The sequence below is a fragment of the Geotrypetes seraphini genome, chromosome 8 (genome assembly GCF_902459505.1).
Source record: "Geotrypetes seraphini chromosome 8, aGeoSer1.1, whole genome shotgun sequence".
Lineage (NCBI taxonomy): Eukaryota > Metazoa > Chordata > Amphibia > Gymnophiona > Dermophiidae > Geotrypetes > Geotrypetes seraphini.
The window spans coordinates 38,501,850-38,526,402 of record NC_047091.1 but is presented as its reverse complement, the minus strand read 5'-3'; the positions used below and the strand labels follow the sequence as shown (position 1 = coordinate 38,526,402).

At 48.0% G+C, this 24,553-nt stretch overlaps 1 protein-coding gene across 1 annotated transcript in view; it reads right to left on the bottom strand.

Moving 5' to 3' along the window:
• Positions 1–24,553, bottom strand: part of VASP (vasodilator stimulated phosphoprotein) — a 306,350-nt gene that overhangs the window by 17,524 nt on the left and 264,273 nt on the right. The window contains exons 11-12 of the mRNA XM_033954725.1: positions 20,127–20,199; positions 19,895–19,952 (exon numbers count right to left, since the gene is read on the bottom strand). Coding sequence (XP_033810616.1) covers positions 19,895–19,952; positions 20,127–20,199 — 131 coding nt within the window. The remainder of the gene's footprint in view (positions 1–19,894; positions 19,953–20,126; positions 20,200–24,553) is intronic.

Sequence of the window (24,553 nt, the reverse complement as noted above, 5' to 3'; positions counted from 1 at the left end):
GAGTGTCCCTTTGTTCTTGTGGTTTCTTTCAAATTGAAAAATCTGTCCTTGTCAACCTTTTCGATGCCCCTCAGGATCTTGAAGGTCTCTATCATATCTCCTCTGAGTCTCCGCTTTTCCAGGGAGAACAGCCCCAGCTTCTTCAGTCTGTCAGTGTATGTAAGGTTTTCCATACCCTTAATCAGTTTAGTTGCTCTTCTCTGGACTCCCTCAAGCATTGCCATGTCCTTTTTGAGGTACGGTGACCAGTACTGTACACAGTATTCCAGATGCGGGCGCACCATAGCCCGGTACAGTGGCAGGATGACTTCCTTCGTTCTGGTCGAGATACCCTTCTTAATGATACCTAACATTTGGTTTGCTTTCCTCGAGGCTGTGGCGCACTGTGCCAACGCCTTCAATGTCGTGTCTACCATCACTCCCAGGTCTCTTTCCAGCTTACTGACCCCTAGCATTGATCCCCCCATTTTGTAAGTGAACATCGGGTTCCTTCTCCCTATATGCATGACCTTGCATTTCCCTACGTTGAAGCTCATTTGCCACTTTTTCGCCCATTCTTCCAGTGTCATAAGATCCCTTTGGAGATCCTCGCAATCTACCGTGGTTTCAACCTTGCTGAATAGTTTGGTGTCATCTGCGAATTTGATGACCTCACATTTTGTTCCTGCCTCCAGGTCGTCAATGAATATGTTAAACAGGAGCGGTCCCAGCACTGACCCTTGAGGAACCTCGCTTGTGACCCCTTGCCAGTCCGAGTAGTGGCCCTTTACACCAACCCTCTGCTTCCTGTCTGCCAGCCAGTTTTTGATCCATCGGTGGACCTCCCCTCGCACCCCGTGATTCCATAGCTTCCTGAGCAACCGCTCATGTGGTACCTTATCAAAGGCTTTCTGGAAGTCTAGGTAAATTATGTCTATGGGTTCACCTTTGTCCACCTGGCTATTTACCCCCTCAAAGAATTACAACAAGTTTGTGAGGCACGACCTACCCTTGCAGAACCCATGCTGGCTCGACCTTAGCTGTCCATTTTTTTTTATATGATCACAGATGCTGTCCTTAATCAGCGCCTCCATCATCTTTCCCGGGACTGATGTGAGGCTCACCGGCCTATAGTTTCCCGGGTCGCCCCTTGAACCCTTCTTGAAGATGGGCGTGACATTAGCTATTTTCCAGTCCTCCGGGATCTCTCCAGTTTTTAGGGATAGGTTGCATATTTGCTGAAGTGTCTCTGCTATTTCATTCCTTAATTCCTTGAGCACCCTTGGGTGAATGCCGTCTGGACCTGGCGACTTGTCGCTCTTTAGCTTGTCTATCTGCCTGAGGACATCCTCCTGGCTCACCTCTAGTTGGACCAGCTTGCTATCTTGATCTCCATTTTCTATTGCCTCTGGTTCCGGAATGTTGGATGTGTCCTCCCTCGTGAAGACCGACGTAAAGAAGTCATTTAACTTGTCAGCTATTTCTTTTTCCTCCCTCACTACTCCCTTTCTATCCCCATCATCCAAGGGCCCCACTTCCTCCCTCGCTGGTTGCTTTCCCTTTACGTACCTGAAGAATGATTTGAAATTTTTTGCCTCTCCCGCTAGTCTCTCTTCATATTCCCTCTTTGCTCTCCTAACCACTCGGTGGCACTCCTTCTGGCTTTCCTTGTGTTCCTTTTGGTTGGCCTGCGTTTGGTCCTGTTTCCATTTTTTGAACGATGCTTTCTTGTCATTGATTGCCTTTTTTACAGCAGCCGTTATCCATGCTGGGTTCTTTATTCGATTTTTCTTGCACTCTTTTCTGAACCTGGGGACGTACAGGTTCTGTGCTTCATGCACCGTACGCTTGAGCAGGGTCCAGGCGCTTTCTACGGACTCTATCTTCCTTGTGCTGCCGTTGAGTTTCTTCCCCACCATTTTCCTCATTGCATCATATTTCCCTTTTCTGAAGTTGAGCGCTGTTGTTGTGGTTCTTTTCACCCTGGATGATCCCAGTTCTAGTCTGCACTGGATCATGTTATGATCGCTGTTCCCCAGTGGGTCTAATATTGCTACTTCCTTTGCAGGTCCCCCCAGTCCACTGAAGATTAGATCAAGAGTAGCTTCTCCTCGTGTAGGTTCCGTGACCAGCTGCTCCAGGAAACAGTCCCTCGTGGCTTCCAGGAATTTGGTCTCTCTCACGCAACTTGAGTGCCCGATACTCCAGTCTATCCCAGGGTAGTTGAAGTCCCCCATCACCACCACACTTCCATTCTTGCATACCTGCCGCAGTTCAGTCTCTAGGTCCCGGTCGATTTCTTCCGATTGGCCAAGCGGACGATAGTATAGACCCAATTTGATGTCTGCTCCAGATCCTCCTGGTAGCTTAACCCATATTGATTCCAAGCCGTCCGCCCTTACTGCTGTTTCCATTTTGGTTGAGGGTATGGAGTCCTTTATGTATAGCGCTATTCCTCCACCCTTCTTGTGTGTCCTGTCTCTCCTGTAGAGTTTGTACCCTGGTATGACCACATCCCATTTATTGTCATCAGCCCACCACGTTTCTGTGATTCCAATTATGTCTAGGGCTTTTTGACTGGCTATAATTTCCAACTCTCCCATTTTGGCCCTGAGGCTCCTCGCATTTGTGTAGAGGCAATATAGGTCCTGATTTGTCGCCCACCCTGCTGTTTTCTTTCCATGGCTCGGCGCTCCCACCTGGCTTGCCTTTACTCAGTCATCCACCTCCCGTGGCGTGTCCGTTCTGCCCCCAGCCAGTATCCCCTTTTTTGGATGGTCCCCTGGCTCCCATTGTTCTCTCTCGACCCTGCCTGTTAGATTCATTTGGGCACTGGGCCCCTGCATTGCATCTGTGGGCCCTTTTTCTGAAGATTTCCACTCAGTCCCTTTGTCCAAAAGTTCCCTCCCAGTCCTTGCTCTATTTTGTCGAAACCTTTTAGAATTTTAAAAGTCTCTATCATATCCCCTCTGTCTTCTCCTCTCAAGGGTGAACAAGCTTAGTTTTCTGAGGCGTTCTTTGTAGCTCAAATTTCCCATACCTTTTACTAGCTTTGTGGCTCGCCTCTGCACCCTCTCCAACAAGGTTATATCCTTCTTTAGGTAAGGAGACCAGTGTTGGACACAGTACTCCAGGTGTGGTCTGACCATTGCTCTGTAAAGCGACATTATGACGTCCGCTGATCTACTCGTAATACCCTTCTTTATCATGCCCAACATCCTGTTCGTTTTCTTTGCCGCTGCTGCGCATTGTGCCGATGGCTTCAGGGTCCTGTCTATCAATACCCCAAGATCCCTTTCTTGTTCGCTCTTGCCCAATATCACACCTAACATTTTATAATCATGTTCCTTGTTTTTCGTACCCAGATGCATCGCTTTGCATTTGTCTATATTAAACTTCATCTGCCACTTTTCCACCCATTTCTCTAGCTGGTTCAGATCTCTCTGGAGTTCTTCAATGTCCTTTTGTGATCCAACTGATCGACATAGTTTCGTGTCATCTGCGAACTTGATTATATTGCTCGTTGTTTCCTCCTCCAGGTCATTTATGAATATGTTGAATAATATTGGTCCGAGAATCGAGCCCTGGGACACACCGCTTGTCACCTTTTCCCAGTCCGAGAACTTCCCATTTATGCCTACCCTCTGCAATCTGTTCTCCAGCCAATTTCCTATCCATCTTAGTATATCCCCTTCAGTCCCATGGCTTTGTAGTTTCCTCAGAAGCCTAGCGTGTGGAACCTTGTCAAACGCCTTCTGGAAGTCCAAGTATATTATATCCACTGGGTCTCCACTATCGATTTGTTTGTTCACCTTCTCAAAAAATTGAAGTAAATTCGTCAGACATGATTTCCTCTTCCTGAAGCCATGTTGACTATCTCTCATCAGGTCGTGATTCTCCAGGTGTTGCACTATGCTATCCTTAATTAATGCTTCAACCATCTTCCCAGGAACCGACATAAGACTCACAGGTCTATAGTTGCCAGATTCTCCTCTCGATCCTTTTTTGAAGATTGGAATGACATTGGCTATCTTCCAGTCATCTGGTATTCGTCCGGTTTTAATTGACAAGTTAGCTAGGGTTTGTAAAAGCTCTCCGATTTCTACCTTAAGTTCCTTTAGCACTCTTGGGTGAATTCCATCCGGTCCAGGGGACTTGTCACTTCTTAGTCTATCGATCTGACAGTATATCATGTCCAAGTCCACATCCACTGTGATGAGGCTATCCTCAATTTCTCCCTTTAATACTTTCTCTGGTTCGGGCATTGATGCAGTGTCCTCCTCGGTAAAGACAGATGCGAAGAATGAATTTAGCCTATCCACAATCCATTTGTCTTCCTTGATGCACCCTTTTATTCCTTGGTCATCGAGAGGGCCCACTGCCTCCTTTGCTGTTTTTTTCCTTTTTATGTATCTAAAAAAGGGTTTGAAGTTTTTGGCTTCTTGCGCTATCTTTTCCTCATAGGCCTTTTTGGCGTCTCTTACCACCTTGTGACACTTCTTCTGGTCGACCTTGTGACTGTTCCAGGCCTCCGTTGTTCGTTCACGTTTCCATTTTTTAAATGAGTTCCTCTTTTCCCTTACCACATCCTTCATCCCTTTAGTTAGCCAAGCTGGTTCTCCTTTGTTCTTATTTTTCCTTCCTTTGGATATCTGCGGAATGTAGAGAATTAGCGCTTCAGTGATGGTATTCTTTAGTAGGGACCATACTTGGTTGACCATTTTGATTTTGGCTGTCGTTTTCATGAGTCGTTTTTTTACCATGGCTCTCATGCTGTCATAGTTCCCTTTTCTGAAGTTAAAAGTTGTGGTTCGTTTCCCCGTCGCAATGCCAATTTTAAAATTGATTATGTTGTGATCGCTCGTCCCCAGCAGGACCGTGACTTCCATGTCTGTTGTCCTTCCAGTTATGCAATTTAGGACTAAGTCCAAGGTTGCGGTTCCTCTTGTCGGTTCTCCCACCAGTTGTTCCAAGAAGCAGTCTCCTATTATTTCCAGGAACTTTGTTTCCCTGCCGAAATTTGAGGTTCCTAGGTTCCAGTTTATCCCTGGAAAGTTGAAGTCTCCCATGATCGTTACGTTACCTGTTCTACATTCATGGTTGATTTCCTCTATCTTTGCTGTGCCTGTTTCTTCCGTCTGTGCTGGGGGTCGATAGTAGAGGCCAATTTTTGTGTCTGCTCCGCTCTGTCTTGGAATCTTTATCCAGAGGGACTCCAGTTTTTCCTTTCCGTCTTCCCTTCTCTGATGGACTCTACTCCTTCATGGATATACAGGGCAATACCTCCCCCTCTTTGCCCCATTCTATCTCTTCTGTATAGTTTCTATCCCTGCAGTACTGTGTCCCATTCATTCTCTTCATTCCACCAAGTTTTGGTTATTCCAATGATATCTAGTTCTTCTCGTCTTGCTAGTGCTTCCAGTTCCCCCATTTTGTTTGATAAGCTTCTGGCATTCGTATACATACATTTGAGCTCCCTTTGTGTTGTCTTCTTGGACTTTTTAGTCTTTATAACTCTTTTTGTTTCATTTTGCGCTCTTTCTCTGTCACTTTCAATTTCAGCATGATCCTCCCATTTATCTGAGCCGTTTTTTGTAGATCCATCTTTGGGATCACCTGATGCTTGGGCCATCGACTGGATGTTGACTGTCGGCTCTCCCCTGTTCCTTAGTTTAAAGCCTTCTCAATGGTCTTCTTCATATTTTCAGCCAAGACTCTTGCTCCTTGCTTGATAAGGTGTAGGCCGTCGTTCCTATAGTATCTGCTTCCCCAGAATGCCGTCCAGTTGCGCACGAAGTCAAATCCTTCCTCATCGCAACATCGTCTCATCCAGGCATTGATTGCTCGCAGCTCCTCCTGCCTCTTTCCATCTGCTCTCGGTACTGGGAGGATTTCTGAGAAGACCACTTTCACCTCCCTGACCTTCAGCTTTCTTCCGAGTGAGCGGAGTTGGCCCTTCATTTCTTCCCTGTTGTACTTCCGTCCGCTCACATCATTGGTTCCAACGTGGATAATCACAGCAGTGTCCTCTCCTCCCACGCTGTCTATGATCCTGGTGATCCTGCTGGCCACATCCTTCACCCTAGCGCCAGGCAGGCAGGTGACCAGTCTATCTTCCCTTCCTCCTGAAATGTGGCTATCCACATTGCGTATGATGGAATCTCCAACAATGATCCCTGTCTTCTTTATTCGGGGGTTCCTAGGAGGACGCAAGTCTGTATCCAAGGTGTAGGACCTGTTTTCTCTCTTCTGTGGTGGATTCCCAGACGGGCTCTCATTTCCGCTAAGTGTGTGTTCATCTTTTACCTCCGCTTCAGTCTCTTCATCTGTTGTAGCGGTGCCTCCTTCCGTATCGCCTGGGCCCTCCGCTTCAGTCTCTTCTTCAGTTTTAGCGGTGCCTCCTTCCGTATCGCCTGGACCCTCCTCCATGGTTGCTGGGATCTCCAGTCCTGGGACCTCCTGGTGGGCTTCCTCGATGAATCTCTCCAATTCCATGATCACTTCACTGGTGTTGGACTCCCCTAGCAACTTCTCCTGCATGCGGTTTTCTTCTTTCTTGGCAAGGAGTTCTTCCAGCTCTATCACAGTTCCTTCCAGTAGCCGGACTTGCAGTTTCAGGCTGTCCAGCTCCTTGCATCGGCTGCAAAAGTATGCCCTAGTCCCCGAGGGGAGGTAGTCATACATACTGCAGCTGGTGCAGAAGACTGGAAAGCTCATCTTCTGTCTTCTGTGGGTGCTCATATCCTGTTCTCCTTCTCAGTTGTGTGACCTGACCTCCTGTTATCTGTCCTTCTGTTGGTTGTCGGTTTTGAGTTGTGATGCTGCTGCTAAATTGATTGTGAGAGCTTGTTTAGGTGTGTGTTGTGCGGCTAGGTCAAAAATAAAACAACAAACAACCGGAATGTTACTTATGTTTTGGGGCTCTCAGTTAGCTTCCTGGCTCCTTCTCCAGGCTCCTTCGCAAAGGCGGTCTCGCTAAGGCGAGCGCCTTTGCTGCGTGCCGAATGGCTGCGCGCCGTTGGCTCCCCCCTTTTTAAGGGGGAGTCCGGGCGCTCTGGTGGTGACACTGGCGGTGACAATGGGGGTGGGCGGAGCTCCCTCTCACCGCTACCCCACGCTGCTTGTGTCCTTCGCTGCCTGCTTCCTACTCTGGCTGCTTCTCCCTCCCTCCTGCCGCTGTCTTCGCCGGTGCCTGCTGCCTCCCGCACCGGCCGAAGTTGTAGCTGTAGCGCCGCGGTCTCCTCCAGGGTGCCAGAGAGAGAACCAGAAAGAAAGAAGGACAGACATCGGGAGGGAGAAAGACAGAAAGAAAGGAAGAGAGACAGGGGCAGGGAGAGACACAGAAAGTAAGACAGACAGACATATATTCTAGCTCCCGTTAATGTAACGGGCTTAAACACTAGTATAATAATAATACAGTACCAAATTCATAGTCTGGTAATTTATAAGAATATAAGCAGTGCCTCTGCTGGGTCAGCCCAGAGGTCCATCATGCCCAGCAGTCCGCTCACGCGGCGGCCCATCAGGTCCAGGACCTGTATAGTAATCCTCTATCTATACCCTTCTATCCCCTTTTCCTTCAGGAAATTATCTAATCCCTTCTTGAACCCCAATACCATACTCTGTCCTATCACACCCTCTTGAAGCGCATTCCAGGTATCCACCACCCTTTGGGTGAAGAACTTCCTAGCATTGGTTCTGAATCTGTCCCCTTTAAATTTTTCCAAATGCCCTCTCGTTCTTGTAGTTTTCAAAAGTTTGAAGAATCTGTCCCTCTCCACTTTCTCTATGCCGTTCATGATCTTGTAAGTCTCTATCATGTCCCCTCTAAGTCTCCGCTTTTCCAGGGAAAAGAACCCCGGTTTCTCTAATCTTTCAGCGTATGAAAGGTTTCCATACCTGTTACGAGTCGCGTCACTCTCCTCTGAACCTTCTCGAGTATCGCCATATCCTTCTTAAGGTACGGCGACCAATACTGGACGCAGTTCTCCAGATGCGGGCGCACCATCGCTCGATACAACGGCAGGATAACTTCTTTCGTTCTGGTTGTAATACCTTTCTTGATAATAGCTAGCATCCTGTTCGCCTTCTTAGAGGCCGCTGCGCACTGTGCCAACGACTTCATTGTCCTGTCCACCAGTACCCCTAAGTCCTTTTCTAGGCTTTCACCCATTACCAGCCCTCCCATCGTACATCGGATTTCTGTTTCCTACATGCACGACTTTACATTTCTCTACATTAAACTCCATCTGCCATCTTTTCGCCCACTCTCCTAGTTTGTTCAGGTTCCTTTGTACATCTTCACAGTCCTCTTTAGTCCTAACCCCACTAAATAGTTTGGTGTCGTCTGCAAATTTTATTACTTCGCACTTCGTTGCTGTTTCTAGATCATTCATACATACATTGAACATCAGCGGTCCGAGTACCGACTAGAGAGTTGCACAGGGACAGAAATCCCACTCAACCCCACCCGTCCCCATCAGGATCCTCTCCGTCCCCATCAGGATCCTCTCCATCCCCACCCATCCCCGCAAGGAATTACCTCCATCCCTGCCCGTCCCCATAAAAAGCAGCAATTACTTCTGACAGGATCATCAATTCCACAGTTTCTTTTGTGTTTGTGCTGCTGTTTTCCTTGTGGAATCTCTTTGGTGGAACCCTTTTTTTGTTTTCTGTTCAGGTAATTAACTTATAATAATAATAACAGCTTATATACCGCAGGACCGTGAAATTCTATGCGGTTTACAAAGATTAAAAGATGGTACAAGTTGAATGAAACTTGCATTTCCCGAAAATCAATCTAGCAGCTGTATTCTGGACCAATTGTAGTCTAGAAAGACAGGTTTTTGTAATAGTGAGGTAAAGGGCATTGTAATAGTCAAGGTGAGATAAAATAATCGACTGAACCAAGATGGAAAAATGGTGTTGATGAAGAAGGCTGACGTGTCCATTATATTATATGGACAAACCCTTCTTCCAAAGCCTTCCATCCCCGTGGGAGTCCCGTTGGCTAGAGGGGTGTCCCCGTGGGAGTCCCGTGGGCCAGAGGGGGGTTCCCATGGGAGTCCCGTGGGTTATGGGGGGATTCCTGTGGGACCCCCCGCGGGATTCCCGCAATCCCCGTTCCCGTGCAGACCTCTAGTACCGACCCCTGCGGAACACCACTCTTGACCCTCCTCGAGTCCGAGTAGTGGCCCTTCACTCCCACCCTTTGTCTCCTACCTGCCAACCAATTTCCGATCTATCTATGTACGTCTCCTTCCACCCCATGGTTCTTCAGTTTCTGCAGTAGGCGTTCATGGGGTACCTTGTCAAAGGCTTTCTGGAAATCCAAGTATATGATGTCAATGAGGTCCCCTTTGTCCATCGTTTGTTAATTCCTTTGAAGAAGTGCAATAAGTTCGTTTGGCACGATCTTCCCTTGCAGAAGCCATGTTGGCTTGTTTTCATCCGTTTTTTTCCTTTCTAGATGCTCATCGATGCTGGTTTTTATCAGCGCTTCCGCCATCTTTCCCGGAACCGAAGTCAAACTTATCAGTCTGTAGTTCCCCGGGTTGCCTCTCAATCCTTTTTTGAAGATGGGTGTAACGTTAGCTACCTTCCAATCCTCCGGGATCACGCCTATTTTCAGGGATAGATTGCAAACCTGCTGTAGTACTTCCGCTATTTCCTCCTTTAGTCAGTTTTTAATCTATCTATCTGCTTGTGTACGTCTTCAAGGCTTACCTCCATGGATGTTAATTTTTCTGCTTGATCACCTTTGAAGATTTTTTCAGGTTCCGGCATGTTGGATGTGTCCTCATTTGTAAATACTGACGAAAAGAACATGTTTAGTCTATCCGCCACTTCTTTTTCCTCCTTGATCACTCCTTTCCTATCTCCGTCATCCAGCGGTCCCACCTCCTCCTTTGACGGCTGCTTCCTTTTAACATATCTGAAGAATGGTTTGAAATTTCGTGCTAGCAACTCTTCATATTCTCGTTTTGCTCTTCTAACCATGAGGTGACATTCTTTTTGATGCTTCCTGTGCTCTTTCCAGTTCTCCCTGGTTTTGTCCTTTTTCCATTCCCGGAATGAATTTTTCTTATCTCCTATCACTTTCTTCACTTCTTTAGTTATCCATGCCGGGTCTTTTGTTTGGCTCTTTTTGCATCCTTTTCTAAATCTAGGGATATACGGATTTTATGCCTCGCTTACTGTGTCCTTGAATAAAGACCAGGCTTGCTTTATAGTCTGCGATTTCTCTGAGCTGTTCCTAAGTTTCTTTCTTACCATTACTCTCATCGCTTTGTAGTTTCCTTTCTTGAAGTTAAAAGTTGTCGCTGTGGTTCTCTTTTCCTTCGTAGGGAGATTGTGGATGCCTTTCAAGAGGCTCTGCTCAGACAAATGGTGACGGAACCCACAAGGGAAAAAGCGATATTGGATCTGGTCCTCACAAATGGAGAGAGTATCTCTAATGTTCGAGTGGGTGCTCACCTGGGTAGTAGCGATCATCAAATGGTTTGGTTTGATATAACGGCTAAAGTGGAGAGCGGCCGCACGATACTTAAAGTCCTAGATTTCAAACGTACAGACTTTAATGCAATGGGAAAGTACCTGAAGAAAAGCACAGTTACTTACCGTAACAGGTGTTATCCAGGGACAGCAGGCATATATTCTCACATGTGGGTGACGTCATCTACGGAGCCCCGATGCGGAAGCATTTTCAAGCAAACTTGATTGAAGATTTAAGTTTGCTCTGCTGCTCCACGCATGCGTGCCTTCCTGCTCCACTAGGGGGTGCATCCCCTCGTGGTCTCCAGTTCACTTAACTAGCCAAGAAGCCAACCTCGGGGAGGTGGGCGGGTTGTGAGAATATATGCCTGCTGTCCCTGGATAACACCTGTTACGGTAAGTAACTGTGCTTTATCCCAGGACAAGCAGGCATGATATTCTCACATGTGGGTGACCTCCAAGCTTACTGAAGAGGGATGGAGGGAAGTTGGCAATTTAAGCAAATAGATTTCGCAATACCGATTGGCCGAACCGGCCATCGCTTCTGGACAGGGAGTCCAGACAGTAGTGGGAGGTGAAGGTATGAACCGAAGACCACGTGGCAGCCTTGCAGATTTCCTCAATAGGTGTGGACCTGAGAAACGCTACGGAGGCTGCCATCGCTCGGACTTTGTGTCCCGTTACTCGACCATGCAGCGCGAGACCAGCCTGAGCGTAGCAAAAGGAGATGCAGTCGGCCAACCAGTTGGACAAGGTGCGTTTGGAAACTGGGTGGCCTAACCGGTTTGGGTCGAAGGACAGAAACAGTTGTGGGACTTTTCGGTATGGCTGAGTGCGTTGGAGGTAAAAGGCCAACGCTCTTTTGCAATCAAGAGTGTGGAGCGCCACTTCTCCGGGGTGAGAGTGGGGCTTGGGAAAAAACACGGGTAAGACAATGGACTGATTGAGATGGAAATCAGACACTACTTTGGGTAGGAACTTTGGATGGGTGCGGAGTACCACCTTGTCGTGATGGAATACCGTGAAGGGTGGGTCCGCTACCAGAGCTTGTAGCTCACTAACCCGCCGTGCGGACGTGAGCGCGAGTAAGAAAATTACCTTCCAAGTGAGGAATTTTGGATGGCATTTGTCTAGTGACTCAAATGGAGGTTTCATTAGTTGAGCCAGAACCACATTAAGGTCCCAAACCACCGGGGGAGGTTTGAGAGGGGGGTGGACGTTCAGCAGACCCTTCATGAAGCGAGTGACTAAGGGATGGAGCGAGAGGGCTTTCCCTTCCAGGGGCTGATGAAAGGCCGCAATCGCACTGAGGTGTACTCGAATGGAGTTGGTCTTTAGGCCGGAATGAGATAGTTGAAGTAGATAGTCAAGGACCAGGGGGACGGGGACCGACACCGGGTCCTGGCTGTGGGAGGAGCACCAGGTTGAGAATCTGGTCCAGTTTTGGGAGTAGCAGGTTCTCGTCGAGGTTTTTCTAGAGGCCTCCAATATCTCCTTGACTGATTGAGACACGGGGAGAGCAGTCAGGGGGAGAGAAACCAAGCATTCAGATGAAGAGATTGAAGATTGGGATGTAACAGTGAACCCTGACCCTGTGACAGTAGAGAGGGAAACAGAGGCAGAGGCAGTGGATCTCTGACACTGAGTTGAAGTAGAAGGGAAAACCACGGCTGGCGTGGCCAGCGAGGGGCGATCAGGATCAGGGTGGCTTGTACTGTTTTCAGGTGGACAAGCGTCCACAGTATCAGAGGAAACGGCGGGAACGCGTACAGGAACCTTCCCTCCCAGTCGAGGAGGAAGGCGTCGGCCTCGAGCCGGTCCGGAGAGTATATCCGGGAGCAGAAGAGAGGCAGCTTGTGGTTGTGAGGGGACGCGAACAGGTCTATTTGAGGAGTCCCCCACCGTTCGAACACCCCTCGTAGGGTCTGAGAGTGTAGTGACCACTCGTGTGGCTGGAGGAGGCGGCTGAGTCTGTCCGCCAGGCAGTTTTGTTCTCCTTGTATGTACACCGCTCGGAGGAAGGTGTTGTTGGAGATTGCCCATTTCCAGAGGCGCAGGGCTTCCCGACAAAGGGACCAAGACCCTGTCCCCCCTTGTTTGTTTACGTAGTACATCGCTACCTGGTTGTCGGTTCGGATGAGAACCACTCGGTCGTGGAGCAGATGTTGGAAGGCTACAGCTGCGAGATAGATGGCCCGAAGTTCTAGCACGTTGATGTGGCAGCGACGGTCTTGTGCTGACCACATTCCTTGGGTGCGTAGGCCGTCCAGATGGGCTCCCCAAGCGTACTCCGACGAGTCCGTGGTGAGTACCTTGCTGTGGGGTGGGGTGAGGAAGAGCAAACCTTTGGAAAGATTTGAAGAGTCGGCCCACCAGCGGAGCGATCGTTGCAATGAAGGAGTCACTGTCACGGGGCGGTCGATCGGGTCCCGGTCTTGACGCCATTGAGACGCCAGGGTCCATTGAGGGATTCTCAGATGGAGGCGGGCGAAGGGTGTGACATGGACGGTGGAGGCCATGTGGCCCAGGAGGGTCATCATCTGTCGAGCTGATACCGAGGTCAGCAGGGAGATCCTTCGGCTCAGACTTACTAACGCCTCCAGGCGCGGAGGGGGGAGGAAGGAACGGAGGCGAACAGTGTCCAGCGTGGCCCCGATGAACTGTAGGGACTGCGAGGGGCGTAGTTGAGATTTTGGGAAGTTTATTTCGAACCCCAGACTTTGTAGGTAGGGAATAGTCTGTTGGGTCGCTGAGATAACCCCTTCCCTGGACGGGGCTTTGATTAGCCAGTCGTCCAGGTAGGGGAATACCTGGAGGCCCTGGGAACGTAAGGTTGCTGCTACCACCACGAGGCACTTGGTGAAGACCCGAGGTGATGATGCTAGTCCGAAGGGGAGGACTCGGTATTGTAGGTGCCAGTCCCCTACCTGGAAACGCAAGAACTTGCGGTGAGCGGGGTGCACTGGGACATGTGTGTACGCCTCCTTGAGATCGAGGGAGCAGAGCCAGTCGCCCTCGTCGATCAGGGGGTAAAGTGTCGGTAATGAGAGCATCCGAAACTTTTCCCGTACCAGGAATTTGTTGAGGCGTCTCAAGTCTAGTATTGGGCGTAGGTCTCCTGTTTTTTTCTGTACCAGGAAGTAACGGGAGTAGAAGCCCTTCCCCCGTTGGTCGGGGGGAACCTTCTCCACTGCTCTCAGGCGAAGCAGGTCTCGAGCTTCGGAGAGGAGTAGGGATAGCTGAGTCCGGTTGGGAGGGCAATTCCTTGGGGGGTTGTCCGGGGGAATGGCCCGAAAGTTAAGAGAGTACCCTGATGAGATCACGCCAAGGACCCATGCGTCCGACGTGACTTGTTCCCAGCGAGGGTAAAAGGCTTTGAGTCGACCCCCGATGGGAAGGAGGCCTGGGACTATGGCGGAGGGGGCCCGCCCCCTTCCGCGTGTCCCGTCAAAAGGACGGGGATGGTTTGGTGGTCGCAGGTGGTTGGGACTTGGGCATGGCCCTGTGGTGGGCTTGCGGACGCCTGGGTGGGGGCCGCAAGAAAGCAGGGGTGGACTTTTGTGGGTAGCGGCACGGAGGGGCCCTATACGGCCTGGACGCTGGCGGTTTGGGCTTTTGCCGGACAAGGGAGGCAAACGAGCGTTCATGTTCGGAGAGGCGTTTTGTAGCCGCCTCGATAGTGTCATCGAACAATTCCTTTCCCACGCAGGGGAGGTTAGCCAAACGGTCCTGTAAGTTGGGATCCATGTCGACCAGGCGCAGCCAAGCTAGTCGGCGCATGGCGATAGCGAAGGCTGCTTCTCTGGAGGAGAGTTCGAAGCCATCGTAGGCCGCGTGGAATAGATGGAGGCGCAGGTTGGAGAGGGACTCTAAAAGCTGGCCGAACGTTCCTTGCCGGGAGGCCGGTAGGTCAGTCTCAAAGGCTCTCAATAGTCCAATGAGGTGTTTGAGGTAGGATGTGAAGGTGAAAGTGTAGCTTTGCACCCTAGATGCCATCATTGCGTTTTGGTATAGTCTCCTGCCGAACTTGTCCAGGGTTCGGCCTTCTCGGCCTGGGGGGACCGCTGCTGAGACCCGGGACGGGTGAGCCTTTTTCAAGGAAGATTCTACTAGCAGCGATTGGTGGGAGAGCTGTGGTTGCTCGAATCCCGGGTAAGGTACTGTGCGGTACTTGGCCTCCATTTTGGAGGGTACGGCCGTGACCATGTAGGGGGTCTCCAGGTTCCTGAAGAAGGCCTGTTGGAGTACCGGGCTAGGTGGTAAGCGAAGGGACTCTCTGGGCAATGATGGCATATCCAGTTCCGCCAGGTACTCCTTAGAGTATCTGGAGTCGGACTGGAGGTCTAAGTCCAATGCGTGGCCCATGTTTTGGACAAAGCGAGTGAAGGATGGGCGAGATGTTCCCGGCGCCCCGTGTGGGGTCGGGGAACGAGACCTTCGTCGGGTGGAGGATGGGGAGGCTTCCCTCGAGTATCGAGGTTCATGCTCTAATCCATGCTCCGAGGCTGGGGAAGCACTGTGAGAGTGTTCCGGGGTTGTCGATCTTCGGCGTCTCGAGGAGCCCCTCGGAGACGATGCCGGAGTTAGGGGTACCGATCGATGTCGGATTGGTGACCTCGATCCAGACTCCCTCGGAGAATACGTCCGAGGGGGAGTTCGGAGGATGCGCGGGTTGGAGAGTGATAACTCAGCCACCCTTAGTGGTCCCGTACGAGGTGTGGGAGAACGGCCTCGTAGGGTTGGTGAACCTCGGGCCTTCTTGGAGGTACGGCGGTTCGAGGTTTCTGTGGTTTTAGCCCGACGTTTTGCCCCTCGGCGGTCTGCGGAGGGGGAACGTCTCGGGCGCCTCGGCGAGGAGTCCGAGGAGGATGGGATGCGGCGAGGATTGCGCACCTTTCCTCGAGGTTGTTCGGTGCGAGGCTCAGGCTGGTCTGGCACATTCGAGGTCGAGGCCGATTGAAACTGGGCCATTGCAGCGGACAGCTCCGACGTGATCATCGCTCGGAGTAGGTCCTGGAAGACGGGCACGGACATCATCGAAGGCATGTCCACTGCCTCGGTGCACTCCACCGGGGGCGACCTCGTATTAGAGTATTCCCGTGTGGTGGAGGCACGGCCCGAAGGCTTGGAGGGCTTAGACAGGGCTGTAAGCATGGGGCTTCCGCCATGCGTCGACGTTGTCCCCGAGGCTGGCTTCTTCGCTGTTACAGGACCTGAAGAGGGGACTTACCCGGGGCCGAGGCTTTCTGTTGTCCCGAGGACTTCGGGGTCGAGTCTCTAGGCGCTGCCGAGGTATCCGGGGCCGAGGTCAAGGCCGGGGCCGAGGCCGGGGCCGACCTCGAGGCCGAGGTGGAGGGTTGGTCCGGGTTGAAGAGGTCCGCCATGCGGCCTTTTCTTCGGCGGAGGGCCCGGTTCTGGAAATTAGCGCACTGGGGGCAGGAGTCGGTTGGATGAGCCGCCCCCAGACAGAGGATGCACCGGCGATGCGGATCTGTAAGAGAAAGAAGCCGCTCGCACCGGGTGCACTTTTTAAAGCCGGTCAAAGGCCGGGACATTAAATCGAAAGTAGCCGCGGCTCGATTAGCCACGTGGCTAGGGGGACCCGGAAGCCTCCGGGTCGTCGAAAACGAAGCAGGAATCAAATAAAAAGGTAAAGAATTCGCGCACAGCGACTTAATCGTGAAAAAACAAGAAAAAATTGCGGTGCTAGAAGGCAGTTGGGACAGAGCCTGAAAAACACGTCTTCTAGGCTCGCGGAAAATTTTGAACTGGAGACCACGAGGGGATGCACCCCCTAGTGGAGCAGGAAGGCACGCATGCGTGGAGCAGCAGAGCAAACTTAAATCTTCAATCAAGTTTGCTTGAAAATGCTTCCGCATCGGGGCTCCGTAGATGACATCACCCACATGTGAGAATATCATGCCTGCTTGTCCTGGGATAAGAGCTGTTAGGATGGGAGGACATAAGAGAAGTGGAAAGACAGTGGTCTAAGCTGAAAGGAGCGATAAAAATGGCTACGGACCTTTATGTGAAGAAAATCAATAAAAACAAGAGAAAAAGGAAGCCGATATGGTTCTCCAACCTAGTGGCAGAGAAAATAAAGGCGAAAGAGTTGGCGTTCATGAAATATAAAAAAACCCAAGAAGAGGAGAGCAGAAAGGACTACAGGGTGAAACTGAAAGAAGCAAAGAGAGAGATACGTTTGGCGAAGGCACAGGCGGAAGAACAAATGGCTAAAAATGTAAAAAAGGGAGATAAAAATTTTTTCAGATATATTAGTGAAAGGAGGAAGATAAAAAATGGAATTGCTAGGCTAAAAGATGCTGGGAACAAATATGTGGAGAGTGATGAGGAGAAAGCAAATGTGCTAAACAAATACTTCTGTTCTGTGTTCAGAGAAGAAAATCCTGGAGAAGGACCAAGACTGTCTGGCAAAGTTACACGAGAAAATGGAGTAGATTCTGCGCCGTTCACGGAGGACGGTGTTTATGAGCAACTTGAAAAACTGAAGGTGGACAAAGCGATGGGACCAGATGGGATCCATCCCAGGATACTAAGGGAGCTCAGAGAGGTTCTGGCGAGTCCTATTAAAGATTTGTTCAACAAATCTCTGGAGACTGGAGTGATTCCTGGGGATTGGAGGAGAGAGGATGTGGTCCCTATTCATAAAAGTGGTCACAGGGTTAAAGCAGGAAACTACAGGCCGGTGAGCCTCACTTCAGTTGTTGGAAAAATAATGGAAGTGTTGCTGAAAGAAAGGATAGTGTACTTTCTTGAATCTAATGGGTTACAGGATCCGAGGCAACATGGCTTTACAAAAAGGTAAATCGTGCCAAATGAACCTGATTGAATTTTTTGATTGGGTGACCAGAGAGCTGGATCGAGGACATATGCTAGATGTAATTTACTTGGATTTCAGCAAAACCTTTGATACAGTTCCTCATAGGAGGCTATTGAACAAACTTGAAGGGCTGAAGTTAGGACCCAAAGTGGTGAACTGGGTCAGAAACTGGCTGTCGGACAGACACCAGAGGGTGGTGGTTAATGGAAGTCGCTCGAAAGAAGGAAAGGTGACTAGTGGAGTCCCTCAGGGTTCGGTGCTGGGGCCAATCCTGTTCAATATATATGTGAGTGACATTGCTGAAGGGTTAGAAGGAAAAGTGTGCCTTTTTGCAGATGATACCAAGATTTGTAACAGAGTAGACACCGAAGATGGAGTGGAAAATATGAAAAAGGATCTGCAAAAGTTAGAGGAATGGTCTAATGCCTGGCAACTAAAATTCAATGCAAAGAAATGCAGAGTAATGCATTTGGGGATTAATAATAGGAAGGAACCGTATATGCTGGGAGGAGAGAAGCTGATATGCACGGACGGGGAGAGGGACCTTGGGGTGATAGTGTCCGAAGATCTAAAGGCGAAAAAACAGTGTGACAAGGCAGTGGCTGCTGCCAGAAGGATGCTGGGCTGTATAAAGAGAGGCGTAGTCAGTAGAAGGAAGAAGGTGTTGATGCCCCTGTACAGGTCATTGGTGAGGCCCCACTTGGAGTATTGTGTTCAGTTTTGGAGACCGTATCTGGCGAAAGACGTAAGAAGACTTGAGGCGGTCCAGAGGAGTGCGACGAAAATGATAGGAGGCTTGCGCCAGAAGACGTATGAGGAGAGACTGGAAGCCCTGAATATGTATACCCTAGAGGAAAGGAGAGACAGGGGAGATATGATTCAGACGTTCAAATACTTGAAGGGTATTAACGTAGAACAAAATCTTTTCCAGAGAAAGGAAAATGGTAAAACCAGAGGACATAATTTGAGGTTGAGGGGTGGTAGATTCAGGGGCAATGTTAGGAAATTCTACTTTACGGAGAGGGTAGTGGATGCCTGGAATGCGCTCCCGAGAGAGGTGGTGGAGAGTAAAACTGTGACTGAGTTCAAAGAAGCGTGGGATGAACACAGAAGATTTAGAATCAGAAAATAATATTAAATATTGAACTAGGCCAGTTACTGGGCAGACTTGCACGGTCTGTGTCGGTGTATGGCCGTTTGGTGAAGGATGGGCAGGGGAGGGCTTCAATGGCTGGGAGGGTGTAGATTGGCTGGAGTAAGTCTTAACAGAGATTTTGGCAGTTGGAACCCAAGCACAGTACCGGGTAAAGCCATGAGGAAATGGCTGTAGGGAGTTCCCAACGTAGTCTCGAGAGACTATGGGAACTCACAGCAGCCATTTTCTCATGGCGATCTGCACGGGGCAGGAGCGTAGGAAGATCGCTCCTGCCCCGAAAGCCCTCTAGACCACCAGGTAGGGCCGGGAAGGCGTCAAGGAGGAAAAAAATATGGGTTATTTTAAAATTAAGACTGCTTTTTTTTATTTTTCCCCTCCCCAGAAAAAAATTGCGATTATATGAAACCGCAAATGGAGAAACCACGAATGGGGAGGGGGAAGTGTATGTGGGTTTTAAGATTTTTTCAAAATTGATAGTAAGTAAGAAATGGAGAAACAAGATTCAAACATGAATTCATTAATCCTGCTTGGAATCAACCAAAGTAATGAAGGAAAAAGAAATCCCTGAACATGTATTGCTTAGGTCCCAGGATCCACACATCCACCAAAGTCAATACCCTCTCTATTAATCAAGCCTTAGGTATCAAATGCCTTAGAAAATAAGTAAGTCTTCAGATCAGTTTGAATTTTTGGAAGGGACATCTCAAGCCATAACCTTTGAGGTATGTTTCAAGGCTCTTAATGGGTTATTACCCAGTTATCTCATGGGATCATTTTAAATTTGCCAATAGAAAACATCAACGTGATCTTCAGATCTTTGACTTTCCTTCTGTAAAAGGATGTGTGTATAAACGTTTCCGTAGTAAGATCTTAGTGTATCAGGCAGCATTATGGGATAAACAAGTTAAGAAGTAGATATAGAAAGATACATACTATCTGGTATTTAGAAAATCTATGAAGACTGATTTATCTGGCAAATATTTTGATTAATTGTCCCCCTCCTTTACTAACTCGTAGCATGGGTTTTAGCGCCGGCAGCATAGGAATTCTATGAGCGTCAGAGCAGTTACCGCCGCTGCCTATGCTAAAACCCGTGCTACGTGTGTTGTATTTATATATGATATACTTGTATTTTTATTTTTGTTAACCCCACAGAAACACGAGGTAGCTGCGGTATATAAGAAATTTTGTTATGTTATGTTCCAAAGAGTTGGGGCTGTGACACTGAATACTGAATCACAACAGAATCTAGATGTATACACCTAAACAAGGGAATCATCAACAAGTTTTGTTGAATAGAAAGAAGTATTCAGGATGAAGTATATGGAATTATGAATTGTGACAAATAAATAAGATCTGAATAACAGTTTTCAAGTTCTGGGCAAGGAGGGAGATGCAGCATATAGCAAAACCCAGCTTCTCACCTTCAATGATTTCATCTTTCACTTTCTGCAATTCTTTCCTAACTTCTTCCACCAGTTCCTGTAAACAGATGCAGCATAAGAGATCATGTTTAAAATGGAGTGAGGGCTATGAAGGATCTCCCCCATTTTACTACCCTAACACAAGTCCTAGTAGGGCACAGGGACTAGGTCATATATCCCCTGCAGGGTCAACCAGAATCCTGACCCTTTGCAACAGTCTCAGTCTCATTACCTGTTTGAGTCTCTCCAAATCTGAGTCTTCCGTGCTAGGTGCTGCCTCATTTCCACTCACAGCAGATTTCATCCTAAAGGAGAAGGGAAATGTTACTGACTGATGCATTTAAGACTAATACAAGATTACACTAGCAACTAAAAACCAAAACTTCTACACAACCAGGGAGCAAAAATGACAGCAGCACAAGCTTCCTCACACACATACACTCCATCCACATGAAACATAGACAGAACCAGCAACGGCAATGCAAGTTTCATTTCCTCCCCACAAAGGCTCATACTTCCCTATCACACAGCAGTACAAGATTTTCACACACACACGAACTACACCATTACACGATAAGCAGTAGCAGTACAAACTTCTCATATATACATGCAAACCAGAATTGACTCATCGCATGACAGGTGTGCAGCACAGTAAGCAGCAGTATAAGCTACATACACAAGACAAATGATGGGTTGTATCCGTAGAGGTTTTGTCAGCAGGAGACCTGAAGTCATTATGCTGTTGTACAGATCCATGGTGAGGCCTCACTTGGAGTACTGTGTTTAATTCTGGAGACCACACTACCGTAAGGACATGCTGAGGATCGAGTCGGTTCAGCGAATGGCCACCAGGATGATCTTGGGGCTCAAGGATCTCATGTATGAAGAAAGACTAAAGAAGTTGCGGCTGTACTCACTTGAGGAACGAAGAGAGAGGGGAGACATGTTTGAAACGTTTAAGTACATCACGGGTCGCATCGAGTCGAAAGATGATATCTTCTGTCTCATGGGACCCTCGACCACCAGAGGGCATCCGCTGAAAATCAGGGGAGGGAAATTTCACGGAGACTCCAGAAAGTACTTCTTCACCGAAAGAGTGGTGGATCAGTGGAACAGACTCCCACTGCAGGTGATTGAGGCCAGCAGCGTGACGGATTTTAAGAGTAAATGGGATGCTCACGTGGGATCTTTAAGGGAGTGAATTCAGGGGGGGCGGATACTTGGAATGGGCAGACTTGGTGGGCTATAGCCCTTTTCTGCCACCATTTTCTATGTTTCTATGTTTCTAAACATGAAACAGCACTGGATTCCTAGTGATCGTTTCATAAATGTGGTTACAAAATGCCAATGAAATATGCCAACATTTTATCTAACATACAGGCTTAATTCTTTCATCAACTGAACATGTGTTCATGTATGCGAGAGAAAAATAGAACACCCCCTCCCAAGCACTGTTGAAATAGGCACAACTGCAGCCTTTCCTAGCACTGCCTAAGATTCCAGCACACATGGTAAAGTAGATCCAGGGTCCAAAGTAGATAACAAAAAGAGGCATCACCACTCAACAAAGTCACATGAAAACCTGCGTTCCATTCCACCCCAGAACAAAAGCCCATGATATTTAGCAGGGTTGAAGCATGCATTCCTTGTCAGAATAAAAGTCTGTACTTTATTACCGCTGCCATAACCAAGACCTGTGCCCTCTGCCTTCCACAGATCCAAATTCATTAAGTCCATTGCCCCTTAACTGCTACAACTACTTATTTCTATAGTGCTACTAGATTTATACAACACTGTACACAAAATGTAAACAACCATCCCTACTCGACCAGCCTTACAGTCTATTCAAGATAAACAAGCCAAATAAGAGATTTACCGTAGAGAGTTTCATTTATTAACAGAATGATTAAAACATAAGTTTTAAACAGGCAAATAAGGGATGAAGATTTAAAAGCAGCCTCAAAAAGGTAGGCCTGTAGCCTGGATTTGAATAATGCCAGAGATGGAGCATAACAAATAAAGAACCTCCCTCACCCCAAGAAGTCTACAAAGATTGGGGGAAAGAGATGAAGTCCAACTCCAAACTGAATGAAAATGAGAAGAAATCTATAATTTAAGAGTATTAAACGGACAAGCCCTCAGTCACACAGCAACCTCTGGAATCTCCAGGGAACAGCTGTCGCGGGTTTACACCCAGAAAGGTGTTAACTGCGAAACATCCCCGGGCTTGCTCCGGATAATATTTCTAATGCCTAAATAGTGCAAATGTGCAATGTGTGAAAAAACTCAAATGAAAAAAACACACATTATCAAAATAAAGAAGGAATTCATCTCTTACCCCTAAGCTGGGGGCCAAGCTGGAAAGTTAGTGTCCAAATCCAACCAAACTCAAAAATACACAGCCTGAAAGAACTTAGCTTCTCCGTGTGTAGTGGAGATGATGATCCACAAGCAGTAAGCAAAGTAAATGTCCAACGGACTCCGTTTCGGGGGTAAACGCCCCCTTCCTCAGGAACCGCACTGCTCAATGACTCTCAAGTTCGTAAGTAAAGCAAGAAAGAAATGGCACTGGTCTGGAGAGGACGCCCTCTTTTTAACTCGCAAAAACAGAAACAGGTGGAATGAAATAAAATAGTCAGGTGACCAAGCACCTGACCAGAAAAACTTGCAAAGAAACTTGAAACAAATCCTTTAAAGAAACATTCACATTCAGTAAGTGTGTTGCCACTCAATGTAGTCATTCAAACCCTTGGGGGTTAAAGATTGGAGCTCAAATATCCAAAATTGTTCTCTGTATTGAATTCGAGTCAATCTGTCTCCCTGGTAATCCTCAAAAACTTGTTCTATAACAAACCACCTAAGATCTTGAAAGGAATGGTTGGCTAATATGCAATGGGGAACCATGGGAGCAGTCATAGAACCCGTGTGTATACGGGACCTGTGTTCTATGAGACGGGTCCTGATCGATCTTTGAGTGCGTCCAACATATAACATGTCACAAGGACACAGAATAACATATATCACCCATTTAGATCTGCATGAAGTCATGCAGCATGGCATACTGAAGAGATGGAGCATGGCATACTGACTCAGGAAGTCTATTCCAGGCATACAATGCAGCAAGATGGAAGTTATGGAGTTCGGAGTTGGTGATGGAGCAAAAGGGTACCGATATAAGTGACAACCCATGAACAGAGTTCCTGAAGAGGGGTGTAGGGAGAGTTAAGAGAGAAAATATACTGAGGATCTGAAGAATGAATGCACTTGTAAATCAGTATGAGGAGATTGAACTATAAGTGGAAATGTATAGGTAGCCAATGAAATGAGAGTAGCAGTACAGGTGGAAAATAAGATATGCAGCAGAATTTTTAATAGATTAAAGGAGACATAAATGATTTTGTGGGAAACCTATGAGGAGCAAGCTACAGTAGTCTAAGCGGGAGGTGGATAAGGGTTTTGGTACTGTGTAGAGAATGACATGGGGACAAATTTTCCCCATCCCCACAGGAATTCAATTTCCCCATCCTGTCCCTGTGAGTTTTGTCACTGTTCCTGTCCCATTTCTATAAGCTGTGCCTTAACTGGACAAGCCTCGAACACTTATGATTTTAAAGTGTTTGAGGCTTGTGCAGATGAAGACAGGGCTTGCAGGAATGGGGCAAGGACAGGAAAAGAACTCGTGGAGATGGGACAGGAAAATGAGTTCCCACGGGGATGGGGGAAAAATTTGTCCCGGTGTCATTCTCTAGTCTTGTGCTCAAAGGAATGAATTTGGGTGATATTAAAAAGAAATAATAGGTTTTCAAAGTGTAGAGAAAGAGAAAGTGAGAGGAGCTAAAGATGACCCCAGGGTTAAGAGCTGAGGAGAAAGGCAAGAGGGCAGTGTTACCACAGAAATTGAGAATGAGGAATAGGAGAGTTGGGTTTAGGAGAAAAAGATGGCGATGGGACATCCAGGTAGCAAAGTCAGACAAGCAGACTGGGACTTGGATCTGGAATCCTGGTGAAATTTCAGGTGTAGAGAGGTAGATCTGAAAGTCATCAGTGTAAAGATAGTACTGAAAACCACGGGATGAGGAAGAATCAGGAGTAAGACTTGCAAGAAAATGTAGGCCTAACATCTTATAGAGGGAAGATAATACAGACAAGCCTTCCCTCTGCAGTAATCAGCGTATTGTGAACACAACCATGGATTCAAATGCCCTCACTTATCTGGCACCCCTCATCAGTATGAGGGCCCAGAACTGGGCCGGGGGGGGGGGGGAGGAATGAAAGAAGGAGCAGTTTACTAGTACATCAGGGACATGTGTTAGAAGGCAGCACATGTGTGTCACTATTTTAGGACTATTTTGTCCCGACCTGTCTTATTGGATAATGATGTGGAGGGCTCCCTGGGGCAATCTTCTTTGCAAGAGTAGGAAATAATGCAGAAAAGACTGATTAGGGCTGAGCTGCACAGCAGCACTATAGATCAATATCTCAAAAAAGCTATGATCCCGCGTGGTTTACGGATCCTGAAGGAACCCAAATTAATGGCTATGGATAAGAGCTTTATGGACAAATGGATAGGGATTCTTAATAGATGTTCCCAGGACCTGATGATTCTACTTGTGGAGACTACTACTACTATTGAACAAGATCTGAAGGTGAAGGCGAATG